Genomic DNA, 20,470 nt, shown 5'->3' with positions numbered 1-20,470 from the left:
GAGTTCTGACAGTCACCCTGAGTCATATTCCTCTCTCTCACCCCACATTATATTAAAATGAGCCTCATTTACATTATTAAGTTACAAACAGAATGGCTTGTTTGTATGGCTCTGTGTGTGTTTGTATGGCTCTGTGTGTGTTGTATGGCTCTGTGTGTGTGTGTGTGTGTGTGTGTGTGTGTGTGTTTGTATTGCTGTGTGTTAATGGAGCTTGTTGAGGTTGTTGTTTGGGGTTTAGTCAGCTTCTTTAAGGAACGCTGCAGCAGCTGGAATCTCCCTGCTGAATAGACTGGGATAATCTCTGAGAGGGAGCCTGTGTGTGTGGTGTGTGTGTGGTGTGGTGTGTGTGTGTGTAAGAGGGAAAAAGAGAGGAATGGGAATAAATGGAGGAGGACAAGATGTGAGGGTGGGAGAGGGAGAACCAGTGAGATGAAGAGTAAGAGAGGATGCACGAGAGATTGAACTGTCAGCAGCTTGACTTAATCTTTTTTTTTTCCCTCCTCAAGATGGAGATGAGACGTGACTCTGTGTACGTGTGACTCTGTTGGTGCGTGTGTGTATTTGAGCAAGACGACTCCATCCTGTTTTGAAGTAACCTAATCTAGGATGGAGACCCCCGCCACCCCTCCCAAAAAAAAACCTCAGAAGACCGAAACTCTTACTCTAAATCCCTAATAACTAGCCTTTGTCAATCCTAAATTACCCCCAGTATCACAAACACACACACACACACACAGAAATGCACAAACGTGGAAAATAAGGGCCTTATTGGTGCGTACTGCTCACTCATGGGCTCACAACTTTAAGATTTAAGTACACTCACAAAACTAAACCAAAGTTGTCTCTCTTTTCTAGATGCCGGGCAGAGGGACAGATCCTCGGTTGGCACCACGTTATGAAGAGGTGGAACGTCAGTATGCGTCCTTACCGAGGTACTGCTTCTTCTGCTTGTTTTCACACAAGTATCACTCTTCTTTTCTCTTCTCTTTGAAGTCTCTAATTAAATCTGTGTAGTCTGTATGCCTTTCTGTCTGTCTCTGGAGCCTTCAGTCTCAGCCAGGAACTCACCTTATCCTCTCCCCGGGGAGGACACACTCATACAGGGCTTGAAAACTGATCCCTGATGTCTGGATCTGCACCTCCCCCACCAAAACTTACTTGGGCTTTTACACAATCAGTAGTTTTCAAAGTCATAACGAGTGTCTTATCTGGTGTGTGTGTGGGGGTTATCTCCAACTTCAAACATCAGCTATTATACTGAGGCTGCAAATTTCATTTCATTTTGAATTTTGGTGACAGTTTCTTAAGATGTAGGAAAAATTGACACAACTTCAAGCACTTCTCTCCCCACAAATGTTGTATACGTGGATTTATCGCCATCAGTGCAAATATTACAACTTGTTCTCTGTTTTACCGTCTGCAAATATGAGCTGATGTCAGATAGGTGCTGATTTTCAGCTGGCCTTTAGTGAGCTAGCTGTTGTAAATGCTCATCAAGCTAATTTTTAGCTTCCTACTACTTTTTTGACAGTTTAAAAGTCAGGATGCAGGTGAGAGGAGGACACAGAGGAGACAGCTCTGGTCAGATTTGACACTCAAGCAGGAAAACATAACCACTTGACTATCTCTGTGCGCCATATGTTAGCGTATTGCCCAGTGCATCTTGTTTGTTTTCCTGCCTGGACAGAATGAAATATTACGAACATTAGCCAACAAAAGAATAAAAACAGCTTCCTGACTATACTAATCAATTGCTGAAGCTTCTTTCCATTTGTTTCTCATGATGAGTTTCCTGATGCAGTCAGATAAATACACTGTCCCCCGAATGGCCACGGTTGTGCCTACGTTTCTGCTTAAAACATTTATGAAACCACAGCTGTTCACTGGCCATTTAAACATGTTAACCTCATTGGGAAACACAGTCAAAGATATACTATATTCTCCAGGTGTAATCAGTAACTCCTTGTTTTTCATTTGAAACATTGCTGCGTTCACTGCCTCAAAGGCCTCGACTTTAATTGTCTTACATCTCTGTATTCCTCTCTTTTCTTATACTCTCCTTTCTTAATTCATTCTCTTCTCACACCTGTGATATCTTACTCTCATGTCATTTTGTTCACTGTCAGGTTTTTCATTCCTTTTTAAAAAGAAATTAATTGAAGTAGAGTCCTTTAACTCGCCCTATGCCAGTGCATCATGTCTAAAAATAAAACTTATTCAAGTTTAGTCACTGGCTTCTTCTCACCTCATTCAGAGCTTCTAACTACCAACACCTCAGCAGACTAACAAGCCAACAACAAATGTTTGTTTGTGTGTGTATGTGAGAGAGAGAGAGGGTGAGGAAGTCTGGAGTGGAACGGCAGACAGAAGTTTTGAACGTTAGAAAGTTTATAGCCAGGTTCCCACCCCTGTTAAAATGGTGAGGGATGGCTATTTCACACCTCTTTCGTGTGCATGTGTGTGTGTGTGAGAGAGAGAGAGAGAGAGTGTAGGTCTGTGTGTGGGTGATGACTTTGGCAGATGGGAGCGAGAACAGTGATGATAGTTTTGAGGTCTGGCTGTGGTATCTGAAAAGCCTTGGGAAATTGGACACACACACACTCACATACAGTACACCCTGTCTCTGTTTCCACTTTCAGACATGCACTGTAATCTGTAAATGCTGTGCCAATTTTACATGTAGGCCTCATGTTTGAAAAGGGCCCCGAGTCATTTTTCCATAAAAGTTGCTCTGACAGTCTGCTTACTTTTGACCTGGTAACAGTTCTGAAACATTTTCTACATGGCTGAAGAGTGATTTAAAACAGTCACGTCACCAATAATCCAGCTTTTTTTACATATTACATTTTTGTGCACGGCATACAAACGAAGACAAGGAGGTGATGCTTTTAATGCTGTAATTTTCAAGCAGCAAATTTGACTTTGAAAAGGCACTTTCTTGTGTTACACAAACAAAATGATTTTTTGTGAAGGAAATAAAAAAAAAAATATATATATATGTGTATATATGTGTGTGTGTGTGTGTGGAAATTGGATGGCAAATACAAAGTGAGCATTGCACTTCGGTCCATAACAGCCTCTTATATTTGACATGAGTCAACATGAAAGTTTTCCACAATGAACACAGCAATCTTAAAGCCAGAAAGCTTTTACTAAATACATAGATTAACCCAGAAATGTTTTCCCTCTCAGAGACTTTATGTCTGAAACTCATCTCCCTCTCTCTCTCTCTCTCCCCTTCTGTCTTTATTTAGCTTTCTCCCTGCCACTGCATTTCTGTCTGCACTCTTTCTCCTGCTGTCAATTAACTCGAGATATTTCAGCGTCTAAAGAGTCAGGTTTAGAAACCACATCCAGGCTGTTGACCTTATGAAAACATATTATTTCACCGCTAACCCAGAAATAGCTGGCAGGCTGTGTGTATCTAGTATCTGCATGCCTGTATACCTGCATGCGTGTGTGGGATGGACCCTTTTTGTGTATGTGCATGTGTGTGTATTTGTGAATTTGTGATTATATTATTTCCAAGTGAGTCCAGAAATAGCTGGGGGGGAGCTGGGTGCTGCTTAGTCAGGTACTGTACATTTGACTCAAAATCAGTTAACTGGAGCACTGGGTACGCTGTGTATATTTGTGTGTGTGTGTGTGTGTGTGTGTGTGTGTGTGCAGCTACCACCGTGAGACAAGGTTTTGATGGCTCTAAAATTAAAACATGACCCAGCAGCAGTGGGTGATGTTTGCCTGCCTAAAGCAGAAACACTTTACCTAACATACTGTCAGCAAATGTCACTGCATGAAATAGAGAGGAATCTGCTAAGGGTATATTTTATATTGTACATATTTTCTTACTCCATAAAATTATTCAGTGTTTAGCAAATTAGATGGATTAGAAAAAGATACAGAGGCACTAGAGTCAGAGTAATTTAACTGTATTAAAATGTCTTACTAGTGCACGTAAAATAATTCCACAGATAAAACCAAGTTTGATGTTCTCTAATAGTAAATATTAATATTAATGCATATTATTTATTTGAATATTTTTCTTCAGATGATTCTAGCTGATCAGCACCTTTAACTCCTCCAAACACTCAAAATTCAGAAAATAGCACCTTTAACTTGAGAGCTGAGAGATGCAGGTTTTCATGGAATAGGAACGTTGACAACACAGAAAATGAAAGAGGGTAAGACACAACACATCATGTCTTTTCACTTCAAATCCCCCCAAGGTCTCCTCTCACAGCCATTTTCTTGAAATTACCCCCCCATCCTCTCCACCCCTCCATCCTCCACATTTCACCTTCTCTCTATATTTCACCGTTTTCCTCCCATCTCACTTTCTCTCTGTGATGTTATTACAGTGTCCCTGTCCCCTGTAAATTTACAGTCATGTGCTTTAAGAACAGGCACGTGACAAAGCTGCACACTTTTTATTTCATCAGATAGAAGTGCAGAAAGAAAGACCCGGAATAAAGAGAGAAAGAGAGGGAGGTGAATGACATTCAGAGAACATTCCTGACTACAATCAAACCCAGAGAGCTGCGGTTACATGGCCTGTAACCACTCTCTAATTTTGGGTTAATGTTTGAGAGTGAATGTACATCTGTTTGAAATAACCTCAGTGATTTGTATGCATACATGCCCATTACTATGGTGGATATGCACCTGTGTGACCGTGTTTCAGTCGTTCTGGGGTCGGCTGATGGCTATCAGAGTGTGTGTGTATGGTCAACATGAGCAGGTTGTACCCCTGCCATGTGTGCGCCATTACTGACCCATTTTCACATTCCCTCTGCACACATGTAGACATGCTTGTTTTCCTCTATAGTATTCTTCATATGAAAACAGTCAAAAGAAAGAAGATGAGGAACAAAATGAAGTTAATGGTTGACAGATTTCACACCAGGCTCATCTTTACTGTTAACAGTGTTAGTTTGAGACAGAATTATTGATTGTCAAGGAAAGAAGGAAGGAAACTAACTTAATAGCTGCAAAAATGGGAGGGCAATAAGCACCATAATGAGAAATAATGACCACTAGTTTACATGTGACTGATATAATCCACCCACTCACATCCATAAACTAATAACTCCTGTGTGTTCCTCTGATGTTTGGTGACACCCTTTTCTTCCATCAGCCCATACTTCTGTTGATGACCGTTTCTGAAGACCTAATTCTTGTGTCACGTAGGACTGGACTTTACCAACTTTGATTAGAGACGTGATGCTGCTTCCCAAAAATGTCTCTTACAGCTATCTGTTGTCGGAAACACAGCCATGGCCCTATTTGATTAGTCAAACACCCTTTCCCATTTGTCCTCGTTATTACTCTTATTGGATTAAAGAGCCAATCAGAATTCCTGTTCAGGTTTCTGGGAAGGCTGTCACTTCCTCATTATAATGATAATTAGATGATTAGTCATTAGAAAGCAGATGTCGCACTGTGTCTTGCGCTCTGTCTGTATGTCTCTTTTAGTCGCATTTCCTCATTTATTTCCCTCCGCTTTCTGCCTTTCTGCTTTTCTTCCTTTTTCTCCCCCGTTCTGCCCCTCCTCTCCTCTCTTCTCCTCTCTCTCGTTCTCTCTGAACCGGGGGTGAAAAGGACATTGTTGAATATCATTTCACTCTGCCGAGGAGGGAAGTGAAATGGGCATGCCTCTCGCTTCTCTTTCCATCTCTCTCCCTCCATCTCTCTTGAGAAGACCTCCCAACCAGGCCCCAGAGTTTCCCAGACCACTTTACAACTGCTGCACAAACCACCCTATTGTCCACTTGTTTTTCTGCGTGTCTTCGGACTCATCGGACTCTTCTTGTTTGTTAGCCACATAGGGGATCCCAAGAAAGACCCTGCCTCTCATACAATGCCTGCCTTCCTTCCCCCACTCTCTCTCCGTTTTTCTCTCTCTCTTGACCCTATCTTGTTCCTCACTTCTAGTGTTTCTAATGTGTTCCCCCATCGCTGCTTTTAAGAGTTCTGGTCACAGCTTTGATCTTGATCATGGACTCTAAAATGCTGGGTTACAACCCATAATGTGTTGCAGAACCACTGGGTCCTGGCATGAACAAGAGTATGATATGCTTTCATACTTCTGGACCCTGGGGTGAGGGAGGAAAGTTTTCTTTCAGGTCCCAGCCAGCAAATGTTTAACAGGTTTTTTTGGGTATCCTGGAGTTGAACTGGTGTTAAGTGATACTGTGCTCATGTGGAGTCAAGGAGGTTTACAACAAGTTGTGAAATTTACACACCTAAATTTTTCATTATGGCAGAATAATACCTAGGTAATGACCTTTATCTTCAGCAGTTCACTATGGAAACCTCTTATTTAAATTGATTATCATCCTCTCTGTTTTGAGTTTGACCGTTTATTTCAGGGCAGACGTTAGTTTGCCTGTACTTTACAGCAGTTAACTAGTCATCAGATGTGTGGGAAATACATTAGGGAATTTTATATTGTAATTTACTTCTGTCTGAAGAACAAGAAGATGGACTGCGCTACATACATTTCAGCAGTTGCAGCTGTGAGATGTTAACATCTGGCAACAGCCTAATGACCATCTGTCGTCCCCTGTACAGCCACAAGCATTTTTTCCAGAAACTCTCAAAGTTATATTGCATAGTTAAATGATAATTAAACATGTTTGTGCGTGCATTCAAAGCTCTTTTTCCCCATTACTCAAAACCATGACGTGCAACATGATTAGCATGTGCACAAGTTGGGCTCATATCGAAGTCCCAGTACCCAGTGGAGGGCACCGTGAATTGTTATGATGATTTATGAATCTGCTGAAACAGGAAGCAGCTCATATTACTTCAACAGGAAGGGGTTTGACATTAAAATGAAGCAGTGAGGCTGTGGCAGTCAAGTTAGTGAATGAACATTGTCATCTCCAACATCCCATATTCACTGCTAATGTTGCAAATACACTTTATGTCTGAAACTGAAATGTAACATTTTTAAGAAAAGTCACTGTAGTGTTAGGTTTAGCAGCTGCTTGTGAGTGGGTAAAATGCAAGTTTTTTTAAAAGTATATCCAAACACAGAAAACGTGTCAGAGCATATGTCTCAATGTAAGTTTGATTTCCTCCCTCAAAGTCTTTTCATATGAACCCTTGACCATACTTGTGTGTATGTGCTGGGATTTTTACAATCTCCCATCTCTCTTGTACAAGTGCAATTTCAGAACTCCACTCCATGTACCAAATTAGTGGCTATTGAGGGATTGTAATCTTGTCAGCAATTTGTATCCTGTGGTTGTGCACAGAGCAAAATGTCCCCAGCCTGAAACTATTACATCCTGTTGAGGGGAAGCTTATTGGCTCAAGATGTGATATAATGGAAGCTATTTGAATGGGATATGGTAATGGATGTCATGATTTTTCAGGAAGTCACCCACTACACTGCCTGTAACCAGGCATGTGTGATGCTGCCATAACCAATGTCATTTTATTTTGAGTAATTTCTCACAGTATAGACAGACACGGCCCATATAGATACTTAGAAGATGCAGCCACTTCACTGCCAATGTGATCAGACTGTCTTTATGGTTCTTACACAGTGAGGTATCTCAAAGTTGATACAGGCCAGTGACTTTGTTTGCACCATTTAACATGACTTATGGTTTCATTTCCAGAGGTTCTCTCTCTAATGATGTTGTAATTTCCTCTGATATTAGAGTTTGTAAACTCATCGTTTGTAGGGTGATTTTCAGAACAATCAAAAGTGATGCCTGTGTGTACTGTCTAACAAAAGATTTAACATTGATGTGATAATCGCACATTTTGTAAAGCTATTTAGATATTTATACATCTTTACCTGCTGATTTCCCTCAGGGACATTTTTAATTTAGAGTATTTAAAGGTCCAGTTTAAATGTGGTAATAATTTGTCTGGAGTAAGACAAATATCTTTTAACATTGTAGACTGGTTTGCAAAATACTGTACTGTATACACACATATACACACAAACACAAGATTTTATTATGTAGCCATAGCTTATATGAAACCTTAAATATTAACTTATTTTCTCTGTGAAATGATCAAAACATAATCTGGTAAAAATAAAAAGTAAAAAAATATGTTTTCACACCCATATTTATATAATATAATAATATCTAACTCATGTGTAACAGGTGAAGTGAGAGAGAGAATGCAACAAGAAAAGAGTTGCAGTGACATGAACAACGGGTCTGAAAGACATTCAACCTCATGATGAGCATGTATCGTAGTTTGTTGATCTGTCGGCTCGTCTCTCATTTGACATGTTGATCAGATTTTTATTTTTATTTTTTGAGGAGCTGTCTGCACTCAATTGTCAGCCTCTGCGATTTTTGGCTGCCGCTTCGTCGCTCAGATTCCAAATGGCATGGCCACATTATGATGGGATGTGAAAAACCACTCAAAATCCCCATTGTCCTGCCCTCTCTGTGTTTCCGAGGCAACAGTCTCCTACCATCTGGAAGGCCCTCATCCCTCAGTTGCTCTCACTTTCCTCTAATGGGTTTCTCCTCTGTCCTTCTCCCATCTCATTTACTTTTTCTTTTGGTACTGTCTCTCTTTTTCTTCTCATAGATATTTGTGTACTTTTTTTGGTTCTCTAATTTGATTCCAGCTCCTGTTTCTAATTTCTCACTCATACTTTCTATACTGTGTTACTGTGCCCTTTCATTTGCTCTTCACTATCCACTTTTTATCCTCCTGTGTTCACTTTCATCTCATTCCCTGCTCGTCTTTGTCTTTTTTTTTCCTTAACACTTCAGCCGTGTTCTTTAATACAAGTACTCTGTGCTGCACACCCCCTGACACACTCACACACATTCATACTCGGATACACACATATCGCCAAATTTTTGCAAACACACACACACACTTACATACACGAGGGAATGTAATCATGTTAGTTTCCTGGACTGGTCAGTTTGTAATTCATGATATCCAGGTGGATTAATCATATCTGACAGAACTTTATTGACAAAGACAGATAGGAGCCCCTGAAAGGTGTTTAGTTTCATTCAGACGTGAACTGTATGAACAAGCATCCGGGAGTGACTGTGTGAGAGAGCGTGTGTGTGTGCGCGCTCCTCTAAAGTAGGCCCTATTATTCTCAGCAGATGCTGACCTTCAGCATGCCAGCTCTCTGGAGGGCAGCACTTGTTTCTCTGCCTTTTTTCTTCTTTTCTTCTCTTCCCCCCTCTTCCACCCCCCTCCCTTCTTTTACTTCTTCTTCCCTTCTCATTTTCTGCTCCTTTCTTCCTCCCTCTTTCATGTTTTTCTCCTCAGCTTCACAAGGCCTCCATCTGAGAGGCTCAGTGTCTTCCACTTGTAGCCCCATTTATCATCCACTTTTTTTCTTTAGCTTTCAAATCTAAACTCACTTTTTCCCTGTTCATTTTCCTCTGCCTCATTGTCTTCTCCTTGTCTTTCTCTTCAACCTTATTTCCCTTGTCTTCTCTTTTTCTTGACTACATCTTGTAAGCTTTTTGTCTTCCCTGGCTAAAGCCGATTTTTCCTTCTGTACTCCTCGTTATTTGGAAACAAACCAGGTCTGTCCCTCTCTCTAGGTCTTGTCCTCATTCTTCTTCTTCCTCCTCTTCCTCCTCTCCTGTCTGGCTCAGCCCTCTACAGACACACCTCTTTGTCCTCTGTTTACTCCAGCTTCTTATCCTCTTTACATTCACCTGCTTCCTCTCTGTCCTTTTCTCTTCGGTTGTTTGAAAGGAATACAAATAAAGATTTTATTCTCGAGTGGTCTGCTCTCGGCCTATGAGCTCCTTGTGGGTTTGTCGCCTTCACACTAGTTTTACCCGCTAATTTTTCGCAAGAAACACATTGTTGAAACAATCCCTAGTGGAATGATGTCTGGTCCTTATTTTTTATTTTTATTTTTTGCAAACTCTTAACCCTCTATTCATCCTTTCACACTTAGCAGACAATCAGTCGCTGCTGGCTTTGAAAAATACAGGTTTTTCTTTTGAAAAAATGAAAGTCAGCTGTTTTTAATCCATGTCAGTGATGTTCACGATGATAAAACATGAGATTAGCTCGGCTTCCTCTGCTGTTCCAGGGTTAGTGATGGTCCAGAATGGTCTTGACCAAATGGTTGTTAACTTTACCAAATGGTATTGAGACTTTGAATGTTATGTCTATGTATTTGGTATGCCTCCTAATCCTTGCTTAGCCTTTGACCCCATCGTCTAAGTGTTTGGTGGGAACTGATGGAGTGTCATGTGACTTCAGGAGGTCAGGAGTCGAGGGAGGTTTGGAGGTCACGCACACACACACACATACACACACATAAGCACCAGTACAAACCACACTGACAGCTGAACCAACAGAATGTGCCATACACACACATACCCTCAGACTCACAGTATGTAACCACTTAACCATAAGTAGGAAAACAGCTTAGTGTCTTATTGGGCTTCTCCTAATAAAACAGAAAAACCGTTCTCTGCTGCTTCAGGCGTCACTCTTAATTACTTGGCTCTGTTCTGTTAAGAGTTTGTTTTTTTTCACCACTCACAGTTAAGGTAGTTCCACATGCCATATACTGTACCTGTACAGTGTGCTCACACAGCAGCTTAGAGTGATTTTACTTGACTTTTAAAAGACAACTGCCAGTCATGCTGAAAGCCTTACCTCCCAGCTTGATGCCTGCCTTTTTTTGCACATTTACACTCATTATGTCTCCATCACTATTGTAAGTGGGGTATTATATCTTTACCTTGGCTCTCATGTGAACTAATGCCAGTAAATATAGTAATGAAGAACAATACGTGACAGAAACTTCATAATTACATCTCAGGGTCCCCCTCAGGATCAGAGGATGTAATTGGATTTTGAAGCACTTTGCAGCATAAATGTGCATATTAATGAGCAACAAGGAATTTCCTTGAAACACATCTAGTGTTTTAAAGCTTTGATTCATAGAGTTCATAATGATGCCACATACTGTATGGGAAAACAAAATATTTGTCATCTGTCCTTTAATATGTAATATTATTATGGAATGACATTAGGCAGCTTTGCTCAGCTGTTTATTTATTTATTTATTTCTAATCTAATACGTACTCATAAATTTGTTTATAATGAAGACATTTTCACTTTTATTAAATCTTATTTTCTTTCCTTGATCAACAGTTTTTTAACATTTCCTGAGTACCAAATGATTTCGATCAAGATTTTTCTCCATAAGTCAATTTCATAACTAACTCACTGCTGTAATTTACAGTATATTGATGTGTTAAGCTCTGATAAATTTACTAAGCAGTTCAAAATCTATATTAAATGTAATTTAGAACCTCAAGATGTGACGCAGGTTTCATTTTCATCTCAGTACTATCTCCTTACAAATAGACTTTCCTGTCTTTTCCTTCCTCTCCTTTGATAGAAAATAAAATATTTTCTCTGCCCTTCATTATTTCTCACTTAAGATTTTATTGCCTCATTGTTTGGACTGTGATGCCTCCATGATTAAAGCTTCATAATGAAGTATCACATTAGGAAGATGAAACTAAGTTAAAGTTAGTTTAACTCTGGGGACATTATATCACTGTGGCTCCATTTTCACTGTGGCTCCCAAAATGACATTACGACAGCAGTTGTGGAACAATTTGAGCTATTAATCTGTTTTATTACCAGACTGTCAAAATATCGTGACTCTCATTGACAAAGAATCTGACACTGTTGAATACAATTTGAATATATGAAGTACTTTCCAAACCTCAAACCTAAAATCAGTTTTAAATGGAAATCAACACAAGGTGAGGACTCAGCTCTGTAAAGACTCATAAAGAAGATAACTGAATTAAAACTGCAGTCGTTTATCTCCTCTTCCTCCCTTTGCTCCTCTTTCAATCACTCTAAATATCACTCTTTACCTCCCCCTCCTCTTTTTCTCACCTTCTATAACCCTCCCCCTCTCATCTGAAACTTTTCCTCTGTTCTAATTTTGAGGCGGTGTTGTTTGTGTTTGTGCTTTAGTGTTTGGTTTTATTGAGACAATCCATCTGCGATGTGGCTGTCATTGGCTCTCAGGAGTTTTTTAATGTGTTGTGTCACAATGCTACGTCTTGTCTCTCTTTCTTAAAGATATTTGTGTCTCTCTGAAACAGGCTGAGATGATACATGGCTGTGTATGTGTGTGTGCGTTTCTTCCTAGTAATAACAGCTGTATCCAGCCCTTTTAGAAATAGTAAGTGAAAGTGTGTGTGTTTGTGAGAGAGAGGGGCAGGTGCAGAGGACATATAACAACTCCTTGTTTCCTCTGAAATCCATCAGAAATCTCTTAAATACCAGGGAATTAGAAAGGCTCACATTACTCTCAATTACTGTCAGTCCAGGGAGAGGAATCTTTCCAATTATCCTTTCAAATGTCCAACCCAGAGTAGTACACTATCTACATTACTAACTGTATTAAAGAAGTCATCCCAGACAGCTATTACACAGTTGAATTTCACTCCAAACTGACTTCAGTGGTGATTCTGTCCTCCTGGGAATGTTTTCAACTCTTTCGTTTTGGTTTGATTACTCTCTCTGTTATGTTAAACTAGTTGTTGCATATGCCAGGAATTTGTTCTCATTCATTACATCTGTTTCTCTCTTTTTATCTTTCTCTCTGTCTCTCTCTCACACACACACACGTGCACACACACACACACACACACACACACAGACCACCAGCCTCCTCATTTGGTCTTAACTCCTCTCCAGCTGTGTGCCAATTTGCCTCCTCCAGAGTATGTGGGGTTTGGGAGGGGGTGATTAGGATTTACGCTAAGGTTTTCAGTGTATGTGTGTGTGTTTCTGTGAGTTTCAGTTCACATACTGTATGTATCCGTATCCTTGTGTGTGTGTGTGTGTGTGTGTGTGTGTGTGTGTGTGTGTGTGTATGCACGTAATGGGTTCCATCCTCATTACCCTGTAATCCCCAGCTGCTGTGCAGCGCTCACTGGGTTCCTGGAGAGAAAATTCCAAACTTGCCAACGGATTTACAGCGGATTCCCCAAAGATTCCCACTGGATTTCTGCTCCATTCCCAATATGGAAACTCTCATAAGACTGTGGGGCTGCAGCTAATGATTGTTTTCACTATAGATTAGTCTGTCAGTTGTTTTTTTTTTATTAATCTATTAAACTTTTACTCTGTTGCATGTGCTGTCCAGCAAAGCCATGTGTTGTCCAAAGATATTCTGTTTATAAAGCTTTAAAACAATGAACGCCAGCAATTCTCACATTTGATCACTAAGTAAAATTTGCACCATGTAACTAAACGGGCGATACAGTATATCTCAGATGTTTTCCAACTTGATTCCCATTAGATCACTGTTAGCTTAGCAAAAGGCAGTAATAGTGGTTTGGAGACAGTGCACACAGTCACATAGAAATCTATGCAGGCCACATTCAGCCAATAAGCACTATTTCATTTGTACAGTACAAAAAGAGTTAGAGCTAAAGAGTGAGGTGGAGTCCAATTTTCCATTTGTCTTTTTAGCTGTCTGAGCTGACAAATTATGGACACTAGCCTCTCCCTCTTCCTTGCTTCTTATATTCATCTCATTTTCTTCTTCTTTGAGCCATATTGCCCTTTTCACTTCATCTAATTTCCTCTCCATTATGGGTTTGTTACAAATAATTGTTGATACAGCTTGATCTTCAAAAAAGTGACATCTTTTATCCTAATTTGGCATAGTGATTGAAAGCCTAAAAATTAAGTAAAGCATGTCTTCACAAAAGCTGATGATGATGTCAGTTCTACAGATGATGTTTTTGTCCTGCTGCTTCTTTTTCTTCCCCTCTTTACCTCTCTTCTTATCATTGTTTTTCATCTGCATCTCTCCCTCATACCTCCCCACCTTCACTCCTCCTCTCTTCTTTGTCTCCCTCTTGACTCTCTTCCTCTCTGCCCTGCCTTCTTCACCTCCCCATCACTTCTCCGCCGCTCTTATCTCTGCCTTGGTGACATTATTGTGGCCGGGGGTCAAATGCTGAGTGACAGATATGGGCGCAGGTATACAGGCTCAGAGGTGGATAGCAAGTCATGCATATTGGCTGGCAGGCAGACTAGTAGTTATAAAACTTCTAGAGAGAGAGAGAGAGGCAGGCAGGCACATTGACAGACTGGGCAGCTGGCAGGCTGATGTGTTGGTGTGATGTGTTGAAGAGAAGCAGACAAATCGGCAGTGGCTATCAAGGAGAGAGACATTTGAGACATGTGGCTGATTCGCTTACCCAGAGCGACTTACAATAAGTGTGGCAGAATAAGTCGAAAACCAGGAGACAGATGACAGATAGGTTGACAGATGAGTTGACAGGGAAGCAGAAATGTAATGTGCTCACAAACACACACACGAAGGCATGCATGCACACGCACACACACACACACTCGCTCTCATGGCGGATATGGAGACAGGAGGGGCAGAAGCAGACATCCCAAACATGATGGGCATGTAGTTAGTTAGACACTTTCCACTGCTGACCACCCAAATTGCCACACACAGGCGTCAGCATGGAGACCACCAGCACTCTGACACTGTCTGTGTGTGTGTGAGTATTTATGTACAAAACTGTGTCTGATTCAGTCGCTCTGTCTCCGCGGTCGTGTGCACATTCACATTATCTCCAGGCAACAGGCAACAGGTCAACTCTGTGATTGGTTGAAGGTTTTAGAGCCCCTCCCTCTCAACTATGCATATCAATGAAAAGTGTCATGAGGACGCACAGTGAGAGGAACATGATTTTGCTCTGAGCACATTTTAACACGAGTGCGTGCTTCAGTACACATTAAGCCAGTATATGAGTAAATATCGAGAGAATCAAAATTGTTCTGCGTTTTAAAATACTTGAACACGTTTACACTAATCTCACATTTACTCACACATACAAACAAGTGTAAGGACTGAGACTGAAGCAAATAAAAAGGCAGATGGGTAGATAGAGATAGAATAAGTAACAAATTTAGACAAATGAAAAGAGACAGAAGACAGAGAGATAAAATGTAATACCTTGTAATGTTAGCTATGTGGATGACACATGTTTGTGTACTTGCTTTCCACTGGGCACAAGACATCGATATCTATTAACAGGACTGGACTGGATTACCACAGCTGTGTGTGTGTTTGCATGTGTGCATGTTAACTGAGCCCTAGCCTGCTTAAAACTGCCACATGTCACTTATATTCTGTTGCTATGTGATCTTTGGCGGGGATGGGCTGTTGGCTGTGTGTTCTGCCTCTCCCTCTCTTTCACTCTCTCTCTCGTGTCCAAAACAAATAGTTTTCAGCAGATTTTCAGACAGATTTACCAGAGACACTGGCAATAAATGCAGCATTAAAATTAACTGATTGATATTTTCTTATTAAAAGACACAAAAAGAACACCACGGACCAAACAAAAACAACAAACTCTGACATTGTGTTTGCAGTGCCAGCAGTTGGTTGATGATTTGTTGTATTGTGAGTGATTTCAGACTGAGTGAAACTGCATCTATTTAGTGGTGTCATGCAGGCAAATCATGTTTATTTCAGTGATTGTCTTAATGACATGTTGGAGTGAGTAGGCCTGCACCAACATACAGCCATTTCCTGTCTTTTTGCAATACAAAGTAAAAGTAAAGCTTGTTTTTGTTTTTGTTTTATTAATTTGATTAATTTAATGTTTTTTCTTGTGGAATTATTTGTTTCAAAATTGTGCTGTTCTCTTCTCCAGGAGAGGTCCGTTGGATCCAGCTGAGTACCCCATGCAGCCCTGGTCTGGTCATTACCCCGGACCTCCTCAGGCCCCACAGGGATACCCTCAGTCCCTGTCCTACCCTAACCCCAACTCCCAGTCTGGTCCGTCTTACTCTGGCTACCCACCTGGCCAGCAATACCCACGGTCAGGTGACCCACGGGGCGTTGACCCTGGCTACTACCCCCACCCAAGGTAATTAAATGCAGGTTTCTGTACATGTGCACCACATGATGCTGTGTGCAGAGGTCAACGTCTAACATGAGTCAGATTTACAAAGTAGTCAGAAAGCAGCACTTGACTTGTAACACAGAGAAATTCAGCTATTTTTATGCCAATAAAATACTGCTTCTTATATTCTCATGCTGCCTGCTTTCTGCTACTAGCTCCCAGCAGAGAGGGCCCTTGCGGCAGGATGTGCCCCCGTCTCCTACACCTCCACTTCGCGGACTACGGTACGACACTATGATGCGTGGAACTGGGGGTGGAGGCTACAGGTAGGGGCAGGTAAATTCTGAGATCTAAAATCCTCCTTTGTCTCACAAATAACTCAGTTCATCAACTTTAACACATGAAAAGTGTTCTGAAATTTGAACAAGGTGTATGTTACAAAAGAAAGCCGTATTATTCCAATATGTGTCTCTCTCAAATAAAAAGCAGTTTGGATTAGATTTTGACAAACCTCAGAATATGTCTGATTGGTACAGGCACCCGATGGATCCCAGTCCAGACCAATACGGCTATTCTGGGGAGGGAGGAAGACAGCAACAGCAACACCAAACCAACCCAAGACAGAAGAACGCCATGACTGCAGCTGTGTAGACGAATCAGGTCCAGAGATGCTGATTGCTTTGTACTGAGCAGCTCCTCTGCTTCTGCTACTCCAGTGAAATAGAGTTGAAACCTCTTAATGGTGTGATTCCAACCACCATCATTATCAAACATTTTCAACGCTGTTGAAAGGTATATGGTAATACACAGACAAGCAAGGTAGAGGAGGTTAATTATAGAGGGGCTGGCGTAATGCATAATGTCTCGTTGTTTGAAGTCATTTAAATTGCTCAGAGTCTTCCCGGGGTATAAAATTAGCACGGTTTTCACTTTTCACTATACTCTGATTAAGTCGTCTCTTTCAAGAAACCGTCAGCGGTGCAGGTAATTGGATCCATTTAAATTAAACCGCTAAAGGAATAAATACAGTTTTACACACCCTCATATTGTACCTGCTAGTTTCACTACTGCTGCTCCACCAACAAGACAAAAAAATAAAATCTCCTGAAAACTAAACCTTAGTTATGTGGCCATTCACACAGATAAGTAACACCTTTCAGTGCCTGTGTGTGATAAAGCCAGATTTATTATCAAGACTGAAGCGGTTCACGTTGACAAAAACATGATTGTGGGGCTTTGAGTTCCCAAACTGTGTGCACAGCAGTGACTTAGTCTGAAGATATCATTCTTTGCTACATTAGTAACAGCTGCTGAAACAGAAAAATCATTATAACTCTAAACGTAGCATTATGCAATAAGACGGTATATCCATCCATGGCAGATTAATAATACAAACTCTACACTGCATTAAGAGTTTGGGTAATAGTTACAGTCTGTTAAATGAAGTGCTCTTTCTGAGGCCTTATAGTCTCAATTTGCCAAACAGGGAGAACTCCACTATACCAATCTTTATGAAAATACAAATTTTGTCTTATGATCAAGTTTTTGTTTTGTTGTTGAATTATGGAAACAGTTTAATAATTGAACTATAGCACAGTAGAGCACAGTATGAATGATCTTTCTGTGTAATATGCTTTTAATATTCTAATGTGCTATGATCACCTTTCGTTTTTATCCAAAATTTCTCTGGGTAGAGATCAGCCGAAATATAATTTCAGTACAGGACTGCGTACAGTCTGTTGGTTTGCAGCAGTTACTAATGATGCTGTTCCTGCATTAAATCGATCCCTGAATAACAGCATTTCAAACCTAAATCTCAAATATATGTTTTCATTTCAGGACGTATTAGCGTTACTTGACTGAAGTTTTTCTCGTTAACTTTATTTAAAACGAGCCCTACTTGAATGTATGATAAACTTGCTTGGATTACATTGTCACAGGTCATCTCTACTTAATCCATGGATTCAATCTGTGTGTTATTGAATCGTTCCAGCGTGATTGGAGTCTTGTCTCAATTTTTGGTTTTCTATCAGACTTCCAATTCAGAAATAATTGCCTTAAACAAAAAGCTGACAACACCACTTTGCAAAGTTTCATCAGGATGCTAATATCAGCTGATCAACTCTGATATTCTGGAGGAAGCTTTGTTAAGAACATTCATTTTGTAATAGGCAATATACAAACCAAAGCTTCTTAATGCTGCCTCCTCCTCTGCTGGGAGTTACTCCTACGATTTAGACAGTATTTGTTTCAAAGCATCTTCTCTTTAAACCAACTAAATTATTTGGGATGAGCACATATGTGATAATGGTGCTTGTACTTAATAGACAGCCATGTAGAAATAGGCAGAGGAATGCAGGAAAGGAGCAAAACTTCAATAACTGTCGAACACTTTATTTCATATAATATATCATACCACAACAATGTGCTGTCTTGTACTAGTGTTTGTACTAATCTTGTTTTATTTTCGAGCTGAATGTGGAGCTGAGTTGTTAAAGCCGTGCAGATGTCAGGACTGTGCAGTAAACCAGGTAGAAAAGGCTTTTCTTTTTTGGGCAGGTGTTTAACTGACTGTGTTGTAGAGCTTGTTTTCACTCTGTGATACTCAACAGCCTCTTTCCCTCTCTCTGTGTGTGTTTTCTGCATATGACATGTACTGTGGTTAGGGTGTGAAGGATGTTCATTGCACATCTCTGTGACCTGGTGGCGTAGGCGTTGCTGCGTGTTCAAGTGCACACAAGTCCTGTTGAAACATGAATTAGGCATCAGAGTGCTCTTGTCCCTGCTGCACCTCAGCTTGTATCCATTTAGCCACTTATTATACCATCAATTAAGTGTAACTCAGAGTTGGAGTCTAGCTTAACAGTTCTGTGTTTGATTCTACAAAGCTCAGCAGTATTAATTTCAATGGAGATTAAATGTTTGAAATGAGATTTCAGGATTTGGTTTGCATTTATGTTACTAAGACTGAGGATGAAATACCACTAAAGGATGAATGTTAAAAGCAATTTGACTGAAACACATGCAAATGAATGTGAAGTAGATGTTGTCCCAAAACCATGTCATTTGTTTGACTGACAGAGAAATCTGCATCTTGATTAGACAGAGGAATGTAGGTCTGCAGTTTGAATGAAAGGATCGAGTTAAAAGAAGGAAAGTAGGGAAAGGAGGAAAGAAAGGAATAGAAGTGAAGGATAGGTGGAGAAGCAAGGATGGTTAAATGAAATGAAATACTGTGGCAAAGGAAAGAGGGGTGCTGATGAAGAGGAATTAAGGAAATGAGTAGCAGATCGAAGGTGCAAATGGAGGGAGGTGGAAGAAAAACAGATGCAGTGCAAGAACCCCAGTGCCTTTGATTCACACTGGTTTGATATGAGAAGAAAAGAGCAGAGGAGAGAATGAAAGTTCATCAACATTTGGCGGCAGTTGTTCTGCTGTAGGAGGAGGGTTACAGCAGTGGGCTTGTATTGACTGAGTGTAGTGACTTTGGGAATTACTTAGAAATATTTATCTTGTTCATGCTGTTATCACTTTGCTTCACCAGTCTGAAGTCAAACTTCAAAATATTAATTGTCAAGAAAACACTCATCAATACCAAAATAATTCACATACCCAGGTCAGTGACTCACTGCTGAGTTAAAATGTGCAACTTTGTAGCCATAATACCAAAACCAAGAATAGAGTTCTGTTCATTTCCAAGATGTCAGTTTTATCGTGTACTTAGATAATAATAGTTTCCTATATGTTACAGTGTAACACAGAGCACCAGAGAAAATGATCTGTCGGGTCACATGAATGATTCCAAACATGTACTGCACTCCTTTAAGACAGAAAGAAAAGATGGACGTCTTCTTAACTGTATCTAAATGCTGGGTCGGTGCCTGGTGAAGCTTTTTTGAGCTACAGTATACAGAGATGTGAACATTACATGAAGGTGTATTACTGTTATTCCTCTGATATTAGTACACAATTCACATGCATATAACTCTTCACAAGCATTTATTTTCTACGTATTTCTTTTTAATGATAGTTGGTGTTGTTGGTTGGTTATACCAGAGCCACAGAGTGTTTGGCTTCTGTTACCATGCTACTGTAAGAGAGAGGTACTTTTTTATGTTTTTTCTCAGTTTTATATTTTGACTATTTTATCTGGAAATTACCAGAAAAAGGTTAATTCTGCAAGTAATTTGAAATTTGCTGAAACTGGGTAAAACAAACAAGAAATTGTGATGTGGCATGGTTAAAGATTAACCATCCTGTATGTATCACTCTTTGGCTTTTGGCAGTACAGAATGAGTTGCACAAGATGAAGGTACTAACCAGAACCCTCTTTTGGAAGAGTTCTGGTACTCCTGGTTCTCCTTTTACAGAGACCAGTGAATGAAGGAACCAACTAAATAACCTCTCTGTCATAGAATTATAACATTTTCACTACACTGCTTGTATCCAAAAAAAAAAAAAAAAAAAAAATCTCATTTTATACCATTGTAACAATAATAATGCTTTCTATTACTGTTTTCCTACATTTTATATATATGTATATAACATCTTTTTTGCATTAAAATCCTCATTTTAAAACA

At 40.1% G+C, this 20,470-nt stretch overlaps 1 protein-coding gene across 1 annotated transcript in view; it reads left to right on the top strand.

Moving 5' to 3' along the window:
* Positions 1 to 20,470, top strand: part of LOC108902825 (partitioning defective 3 homolog B-like) — a 173,677-nt gene extending 153,207 nt beyond the window's left edge. Inside the window, 4 exon segments of the mRNA XM_051070118.1 lie at positions 856 to 932; positions 15,699 to 15,914; positions 16,106 to 16,216; positions 16,427 to 20,470. Of these exon segments, the coding sequence (XP_050926075.1) occupies positions 856 to 932; positions 15,699 to 15,914; positions 16,106 to 16,216; positions 16,427 to 16,541 (519 nt within the window). The 3' untranslated portion in view covers positions 16,542 to 20,470.

This window comes from Lates calcarifer, linkage group LG1 (assembly GCF_001640805.2).
Source record: "Lates calcarifer isolate ASB-BC8 linkage group LG1, TLL_Latcal_v3, whole genome shotgun sequence".
NCBI lineage: Eukaryota > Metazoa > Chordata > Actinopteri > Centropomidae > Lates > Lates calcarifer.
This window is presented reverse-complemented; position numbering and strand designations above follow the sequence as displayed.